Source organism: Garra rufa, chromosome 2, assembly GCF_049309525.1.
Source record: "Garra rufa chromosome 2, GarRuf1.0, whole genome shotgun sequence".
NCBI lineage: Eukaryota > Metazoa > Chordata > Actinopteri > Cypriniformes > Cyprinidae > Garra > Garra rufa.
The window spans coordinates 62771736-62781428 of record NC_133362.1 but is presented as its reverse complement, the minus strand read 5'-3'; the positions used below and the strand labels follow the sequence as shown (position 1 = coordinate 62781428).

The 9693-nt window shown below is 44.7% G+C and overlaps 1 protein-coding gene across 1 annotated transcript; it reads left to right on the top strand.

The window, feature by feature from the left end:
• Positions 1-5547: 5547 nt before the first annotated feature.
• LOC141326029 (uncharacterized) lies at positions 5548-6775 on the top strand. The gene is made up of 2 exons (XM_073834737.1): positions 5548-6416; positions 6679-6775. Exons 1-2 carry the CDS (start codon positions 5554-5556, stop codon positions 6773-6775), a joined length of 960 nt encoding a protein of 319 aa, XP_073690838.1. The 5' UTR covers positions 5548-5553.
• Positions 6776-9693: the final 2918 nt, after the last annotated feature.

Here is a 9693-nt window from a genome sequence, read left to right as displayed (position 1 = left end):
CTTGCTGAACCGTACAGTCATGTGCCTTAATTCCATATGCTTACGGTCTAGCAGATTGTGTCACAGATCAGGTCCGAGGACTGGTTTGTGACGTTAGACCTGAAGGATGCCTTTTTTCTGTCTCCATCCTTCCCCATGACAGGAAGTTCCTGAGGTTTGTTTTCAGGGGGAAAGCATACCATTATCGGGTTCTTTCTTTTTTGGCCTTGCACTCTCACCCCACAATTTCACGAAGTGTGCGGATGCAGCTCTGGCTCCGCTGCGACTCCAGGGCATTCCGCATACTCAACTATATCGTCGACTCGCTGGAGTTGGCGGTTCAACATCGAGGTGTTGTTCTGTCACACATGAAAGAGCTGGGATTAAGACTAAACATCAAGAAAAGTGTGCTTTCTCCATCACAGAGAACCACTTACCTGGGTGTAGTGTGGGATTCATCTACGTTGCGGGTCAGCTGTCTCCTGCTCGTGTAGATTCAATTCTCACAGGGGTCACGAGAGTAAGAGAAGGCCGGTCACTCACTGTAAAGCGGTTCCAAAAACTGCTGGGTCTGATGGCAGTTGCGTCCAACATAATTTCTTTTGGCCTGCTGTACATGAGACCCCTACAGTGGTGTCTCAAAACCAAGGGGTTCTTCCCGAGGGGAAACCCGCTTCGCTGCGATGCTTTCGTGCCTTAGACATGTGAAGGAAACCTTGGTTTTTGAATCAGGGCCCGGTGCTGGGTGCTCCTTGTCGCCGTGTCACACTTGCGACGGACGCATCCCTCAACGGTTGGGTAGCGGTCATGAGTGGCCGCTCTGCCAGCGGTCTGTGGAGGGGTCATCATCTCATGTGGTACATCATTGCCTGGAGATGTTGGCGGTGTCTCAGGCTTTGAGACACTTTCTCCCGGACTCTGCTCCTGGGAGTTCTGGCGAGAGTGCACCGAGACGGGGTCCGACTTCTTCTAGTCGCCCCATACTGGCCGGGTCGAGTATGGTTTACGGCTCCCCCTGGGAAATTCCAGTCAGGAGGGATCTCCTCTTACAGGTGGAAGGCCTTATTCTCCACCCCGCCTGGAGTTGTGTCGGGTTGGGTCGGGTAAAGAAATTGTCACTTTTTTTGCGGGGCGGGTTGGGGTGGGTCATTAAAAACAAAAAAAAAAATCTATGTATGTTGCGTTCAATTCCCTATAGCCTATATTTACTATTTGGGAATATCTATTTTCTAGGGGTGTAACGGTTCACGGGGATGTATTGAACCGTTTCGGTACGGCCTGTTCGGTTCGGTCCACTTGCGTACCGTTTCGGTATATTTTTTTAAATTTATTATTAGCGTGATATTAAGCGCAGCGGAACAATGTTCCTAGGCGAGTTTCCGCACGGACGCTATTGAGTGACGCACAGTAACACACGTACAGTTAAGGCAAAGACCAAAAGGACTTTGGTTCAGGTGCGCAAATACTTTTTGGGTGTGTTCCGATCGACAGGGTCCCTACGCAGTGTTCACTGCTCCCTACTCGCTCAGCACGGTATATCCGTTGAAGTGGACTTTGCTGACAATAATCGCTCATTTGGAATGCCCTGGAACGTCATCAAAGCAAATGTCACGGTCACGCAGATTATGATTTAACATAAATAAATATTGTTATTTATTTTACTTTCAAATTTAAATACATATAAACGTATGTATCTAAAAAAATATAGTCCAAATGCATATGTTTTTAGACCGTTAACACATTAACAGATTTTTGTGGTCTTATTTCACGCACTTTTTTTCCCCCACACACAGCCTATATTTAACTATCCTGTGATAACATTAAATAAAACAAGAAAGAGATTCACCTCGCCAGTTTTACTTTCATTCATAAAATACAATATGCAAATGTAACATGAATCACCATAACCATTCATAAACACTCTAATTTGTATAATAATAACAACATTTTTTGCAACCGCTTCATTTCAGAGCCTTAAAAAAAATATGTAAAATATCACCCAAATGTGTCGCTTTTATTTATTTTATGCAAGAATTCTATTGTGTATTGGCAGCTTTTCAAAATAAAGATTTTGTAAGTTCTTATTTTTTTGTACCGAAAATGAACCGAACCGAGCTCTCCAAGACACTGTACCGAACCGAATACAATTTTAGCGTACCGTTACACCCCTACTATTTTCATATTTTATTAAGTTCTTTAATAAGGTTATCAACATGACACGCAAGCGCTAAGCAGCTCCCGCTGCCAGCCATGAGCGCTTCAAGCGAGCGCACATTCAGCTCTGCTGGCCTGGTCCTGGAGTCCAGGCAAAATAGATTAAACCCCGGTACAGTGGATGCCATTCTTTTTTTTTTTTGCACAGCGAACGTAAAAACGCTAAATGAACATTTCCATCTGTTAAATAAAACAAAAGTTTAGTGGTTATTTAGCGTAGGCTGTAACACATTTGAAATAAAAAAATGTTTAGCCTAGACGAATACAAATGCTGGTTTGTAAATGTTGAAAATGTTTATCATTATCTACAGTGGTGTAGTGGAGGGTATACGGCGTATACCCACTTTATCAGGCGGGTATACCTACTTTTAAATCTTCTCTGATGCGCATTATTCAGTAGTGTGCTGCATTAGCCAAAATCAGGACAGTCAACCACATCCAGTCATATGTGAATAAATGTACATATTCGCTAAAAACACCCAATAAAGACAGTAATGATGCAGTCAGGACCGTGGCGCCGGCTTGCTTTGAAATGTATTTGATGATTAAGCCTGATGCGCCTGCGCCCGAAACAGTACATAACAACGAAAGCAATACCTTACAAATAAAAAGGAGCAGATTTTTACGATCAGAAATGCCTTAAACCAGCGAACCCCTGTAAACTTTTCAGTCCAAGGATCCTGTAAATGAATGCGTTCAAATAGAAAGTTCAAAACGAAATTTATAAATGAAGCGTAGGCTATACCCACTTTTCTTCCGGCACCACTAACGTTACACCACTGTTTATCTTGTTATTAATATGACATGATTTATGGTTCATATTCATAATCGTATGTTGTCGCCAGTTTACAGGGCGATGTTTCCAAGCACTTTCGGCCTGAAATAAAGGCTGTTTTCATTTGGATTACAGATTACAATGCCTAGTAGGTCTATTTAATGGTCGCGGGTGCGAGGCGGGTTGTAAAAATAGACACAGTGGTGCGGGGCGGGTTGGGGCGGGCCAAATAATTTCATAAAAGCGGGACCCGCGGGTTGATAAAAACCCCGACCCGCGCATCTCTACCGCTCAGCCTTTGGTCTACGGAGGGGTCATCATCTCATGTGGCACTGTTTTGCCTGGAGATGCTGGCCATGTTTCAGGCTCTGATACATGTTCTCCCAGACCTAAGAGGTCACCATGTTGGTCTCTTACTTAACCACCAGGGAGGTCTGTGTCTGCGCCCCTGGCAGAGTGGCGCACCATATCCCTGTATGGTTCCAGGGGAACTCCTCCACCGAGAGCAGTTCACATCCCTGGGCATCTCAATTTAGGAGCAGTCATTCTGTTGAGGCAAGGGCCGAGGAATTGATGCTTCACCCCGATGCAGTGTAGCAGATTTGGAGAGCACTTTGTCTCTCGGAGTCATCCAGCCCCCCGGGACTGGATGCCTTGGTACAGATGTGGCACAGAGATTCCTGTCAGGATGTATCTCCTCTCACAGGAAGGAAGTGCTGTGGATTCTGAGGGGACACATAGCTCATAGCTTCCGGTGTCTCAACTGAGGTTGTTGAGACCATCCTCCAGTCCAGAGCTCCCTCTAGGAGGAAACTGTACGCCTTGAAGTGGAGGCTCTTCACTTCTTGGTGCGGAGACTGCCAGTATGACCCAGTTAACTGCCCAGTTGGTACAGTGCTGGAGTTCTTACAGGCCCGTCTCTCCGCCAGGTTAACCCACTCCACCCTGAAGGTTTATGTGGTGGCCATAGCTGCTTACTACGCCCCTCTCGGTGGCACTTCAGTGGGTAGACACCCATTGGTTACACGTTTCCTCCATGGTGCGCTGAGGTCGAGGCCTCCAGTACGCTCGCGTCCCTACTGGGACCTGGCTGTGGTGCTAGAGGCTCTGTGCCTCCATCCCTAGGTGGGATACCTCGCTAGGTCCCCACCGCTGCACCATGCCCTGTTGTACTGCAGGCTTTTCATCCTCCTCCCTTTGGGAGCCCAACCAGCAGAAGCTTATTGTATGTGTCCAGTGTGAGCATTGCGGGTTGGTCCACACCCCTAACCTTCGCTAGGTTCTTCGGCCTAGATTTCCGAGCCTCTCCTGGCTCCTTCATTCTCTCGCCCTTGGGCAGGGACACTTCTTCAGTATGATGGCGTGGGCATCTCGTTCCCATAGCATTTTGGCGCAGCTCGACATTCCTGGAAGGGAACGCCTCTAGATTACGTATGTAACCCTAGTTCCCTGAAGGGAACGAGATGCTGCTTCTCGAGGCCATACTTCCGGCATCCCTGCAGCGCTTGCTTCATTCGAAAGCTAGCATTGTTCTCTCCAAATGTGTTTTTAAACTTCCTGGTCATTGACGTCATCACGCGATTCCATTGGACTGATTACTCAAGTGATTCAAAGTGTGGTCGCGCTGAGAGCGTTTTCATAGCATTTCGACGCAACGTCTCGTTCCCTTCTGGGAACTAGGGTTACATACTTAACCTAGAGGCGTTTTCTTTTAAAGAATATGTTCTGATGTGATGTTTTTTTTTTTTTACAGTAAGTTATAGGGCATTTTCAATTTAAAAGGTCAGTGTAACAGACCAATGGTTCCCAACCACGTTCCTGGAGGCCCCCCAAAGACTGCACATTTTGCATCTCTCTTTTGTCTCACACCCCCATTTTAGTGCAGGGGTGCACAACCCTGTTCTTAAAGATTTACCATCCTTCAAAGTTTAGCTCTGACCCTGATCAAACACACTTGAACCAGGTAATTTATCATTTAATTAGAGAAACATGCAGTGTTGGGGGGCCTCTAGGAACGTGGTTGGGACTCGCTGTTACAGCCCATTTTTATGATTGGCTAACATCATGGCCCCCTTCATAAAACCTCAGAAAGAATTATTGTGTGATGAGTTGTTCATCTGATGGTTGAGTGGGGAGTTTCCTTGCCTTTTTCATATTTGTTGCATTTGATCACCTTGAAGAAAAAAAATGGTACGTCATAATTGAGATCAGTCTATATCTAGGTTTCCTAAACTATTATTAGATTTAATAAATTGTATAGCAGCCAGCTTTAACTCTATAGGACACCATCCGACTATGATCTGGTTTGGACACCATGATATGAGATCTAGCATACATGCATTACATACAGTATCTACATGTTTTGGTGCAACCTGCTTTGTGGCATTAAACTGGGGTTAACTTTTATTTCTTGGTTTTCCCACCTAGGCCCAACAGCACTGAAAGAGGAGAGAGAAATACTGAAGGAAACTGAAGACAAAGATCTGTTTGAGAACCTTCATGTTTTCATAACTGGAAATAAATCATTTTGTTCCTTACAATCAGAAAATACATCTACACAAAAAAGAGCCCAAAAGACAAGAACTATGAGTTTTTTCACTTGCTTTCATCATGGAAAGAGTTTCAATGAACAAGGAAAATTTAAAGTCCACAAAAAAACTCACACTGAAGAGAGTCGTTTCATCTGCCAACAATGTGGAAAGAGTTTCAGTAACAAAGGAAACCTTAAAGTCCACATGAAAATTCACACTGGGGAGAAGCCTTTCATCTGTCAACAGTGTGGAAAGAGTTTCAGTCAAAAAAGAACCCTTAAAGACCACATGAAAATTCACACAGGAGAGAAGTCTTTCAGATGCCGTCAGTGTGGAAAAAGTTTCAGTCAAAATACAAACCTTAAAGTCCACATGAAAATTCACACAGGAGAGAAATCTTTCATCTGCCAACAGTGTGGAAAGAGTTTCTCTCGAAAAGCAACCCTTGAAGTCCACATGAGAATTCACACAGGAGAAAAGTCTTTCATCTGCCAACAGTGTGGAAAGAGTTTCAGTCAAAAAACAAACCTTAAAGTCCACATGAAAATTCACACAGGAGAGAAATCTTTCATCTGCCAACAGTGTGGAAAGAGTTTCAGTCAAAAAAGAACCCTTAAAGACCACATGCAAATTCACACAGGAGAGAAGTCTTTCAGATGCCGTCAGTGTGGAAAAAGTTTCAGTCAAAATACAAACCTTAAAGTCCACATGAAAATTCACACAGGAGAGAAATCTTTCATCTGCCTACAGTGTGGAAAGAGTTTCACTCGAAAAGCAACCCTTGAAGTCCACATGAGAATTCACACAGGAGAAAAGTCTTTCATCTGCCAACAGTGTGGAAAGAGTTTCGGTAAAAAAACAAACCTTAAAGTCCACATGAAAATTCACACAGGAGAGAAATCTTTCATCTGCCAACAGTGTGGAAAGGGTTTCAGTCAAAAAAGAACCCTTATAGACCACAAGAAAATTCACACAGGAGAGAAGTCTTTCACATGCCGTCAGTGTGGAAAGAGTTTCAGTCAAAATACAAAGCTTAAAGTCCACATGAAAATTCACACGGGAGAAGCGTTTCATCTGCCAACAGTGTAGAAAGAGTTTCATTCGAAAAGTAAACATTGAAAGTCACATGTGAATTCACACAGGAGATAACTCTTTCACGTGCCATTAGTGTGGAAGAAGTTTCAGTAATCCTGGAAACCTTAGAGTCCACCTGAGAGTTCACCCTGGAGAGGGGCCTAACGCCTGCAAACAATGTGGAAAGAGTTTCAGTAAATGAGGACATCTTGACAAGAACATGAATATCCACAATAGAGAGAGCCTTTTTATCTGCCAACAGTGTGAAAAGAGTTTCACTCTAAAAGAAAATCTTAACTGGCACATTAAAATTCACAATAGAGAAGTCTGACAGATCCCCTCAGTGTGGAATGAGTTTCAACCAAAATGTATAGAACAGTTTTGGTCCTTGATTCTGATTGGTTGAGCCACATCTGAAGCTGTTGTAAATTACTCTACAAACCGACATTCTTTGTTGCCTATGTGTTGCTCGGAAAAAAAAAACAATGTAGGGTCCGGACCAATTAGACACAGTTGTTCATTAGATTTACCAGATAATCAATTTTTCATTAGATTAACAAATGGTCACAGTCCCCCTTCACCCAATCCACAACACTGGCTGCCATGATGTCTACAAATGGTCTTACTATGGCAAGCAGGACTCCTCTGCCAGACCAGATAAACTTTATGACTCAAAAGTATGTGGAGAGAATTTTCCCCAACTAATACTCTAAAAAAGGACACATACTGCCATAGGAATTGACTTCTTTCATTAATTCTTAGAAAAACCTTTTTGTAGTATAACCACACTTGTTGAATTTGTTGATGATCTTAAAGATGGTGTCTAATCTTTTGATACCTATGCAACATATTTGTGTTTTAAGAATCTTTAGTAGTTTTTGCATGAACAACTAATCCCAGTACATATGCAAATACCATGCTAACAGACAAAGAGTCGTAAACTTTCCCTCCAAAAGCTAAAGTCACCATTGGCTCTCTAGCCTCCCAATGATCAATTAACCTGGCCACCCAATTACCTTTATCTCCTGACTGTGACCCCCATAGAAGATAAAGGCTTCACACAGTGACTTGCCTCAGTTCTCCAGGCTTTTCTCAGTTCTTTTAGTCCTGTGTCTGATCAGCTTGCCATCTTCTGGTTTTATAAGTCCCAGAGTCGGTGCTTCTGCGCCTGGGAGGCCTTAAACTCCTAGGAAGATGAGGAAAATGAGCTAGAACTCTCCAGAACCCTAAGCTTCTGCCAGGCCCTGCAGCCTTGTCTTTTCATTCCCCAAAGATCACTGGATTTCAGCTGGGTCTCTCTCAGCTCATCACTTTCCACCTTGAAAGAAACTCCCTATCACCACAGAGTCAGGACACCTTTGAAATTCATCGCTCCTTAAACCCAGAAAAACATGATCCCAAGTCCAAAACCTTGAAACCATCAAGACTTTCATCTGAGACTACATCCAAACACTCATCAACGACCAAGGCAATGCAAGTATCATACATTTAACTAAACAAACATATTTGTTTAATTTGTTTAAAAAGTGTAATTTATCAACCCTGTTGTAAAATGGCACTGATGCTTTCATTCAGGTGATTAACTGACTACTCATAGCGTCATTTTCATGTTTCTCTAATGGCTACATTTATCCAATCTGACTTGCCCTTCCTCCATGTCTGAGTGATTGTATGTTTGTTTGTTGATTAGTCATGTGTTAGTCCTTAATTAATAAAACTCTTGTGCACAAATTACATGTGTTTCTGATTCTGTCTTGTAAGTTAATGTCCCTTTACGATTCTGATCAAGCTACATCCTCTAATGCAGTGTTTCCCAAACTTTTTTTCTGGGGACCCACATTTTAAAGTCGATAAATCCTTGTGACCCAATAAACATTAGGCCCATATAGTTCATATATCACAAAGAGAATTTATGCATAACAAAATATGTATGACCATTTTTAAGGTCAGTTAAGCTTCCACTTAACTATTTAAAAGAGATACAGATATTTGACAAAGCACAGATTTTTTTTAATTTATTTACCTGTTGTTGAGACAATAAGTAAAATGCAGAGGTGAAATGAGAAAGGAAGGGTTGACAGGGCATCCCATTGTTTTCATATTCTCTGTCATGATCGGGGCTGTGGGTTGTCCCTCAGCCACCTGGGGTCGCTGTTTTCCCTTCCCTGCACTGCACTTCCCTGAGTGTTCACTTGTCCTGATTATGTCACCTGTTATTCCCCAGCTGTTCACAATCACCAGTGTCTTTATAATCTCCACACTTCCACTACCCTGGTGAGTCTGCATTGTTTTCATGTTTCCTGTTTTGATGTCATCTTGCTCTAGTCGTGTTTGTGCCGTGTTGGCCTGTTGGTTTTGTTTTGTTCTGTTGATTTGTTTGTTTAATTATATAAAAAAATACTTACCTGCATTTGGACCCAGACCTCCTGTTATTCCCCGTGACAGAATGCAGACTCCACAGATGGGTCCAGCGGGGAAGAATTTTTTTTTTGAGGCGGCGGTGGGGGCGGCGACCATCCACTCTGCTCCCAACACGGAGGGGATGTCTTTTGAGGCGGCGTCGGCAGCGCACTTCGACTACATCTACGCCTGCCTGGCGATGGATGCCCGTGTCGCCGAGGATATGCGGAGGCGCCCCTTCGTTGCGGTGGGGGTGGAGACGGTGTGTCGCGGGAAGGCGACGGCATCCACTTTCTCTGTTCCTGTCCCGGACGCTGAGGCGGCTGCGCGTCCTGTCCCTGACGCTGAGGCGGCTGCGCGTCCTGTCCCTGACGCTGAGGCGGCTGCGCGTCCTGTCCCTGACGCTGAGGCGGCTGCGCGTCCTGTCCCTGACGCTGAGGCGGCTGCGCGTCCTGTCCCTGGCGCTGAGGCGGCCGCGATCTCTATTCCTGACGCAGAGCCGGCTGCGCGCTCTGTTTCTGACACGGTGGAGGCTGCGCGCTCTGTTCCTGATACGGAGGCGGCTGCGCGCTTTGTTCCTGACATGGAGGCGGCTGCGCGCTCTGTTCCTGACACGGAGGCGGTCGCGCGCTCTGTTCCTGACACGGAGGAGGCTGCGCGCTCTGTTCCTGACACGGAGGAGGCTGCGCGCTCTGTTCCTGACACGGAGGAGGCTGCGCG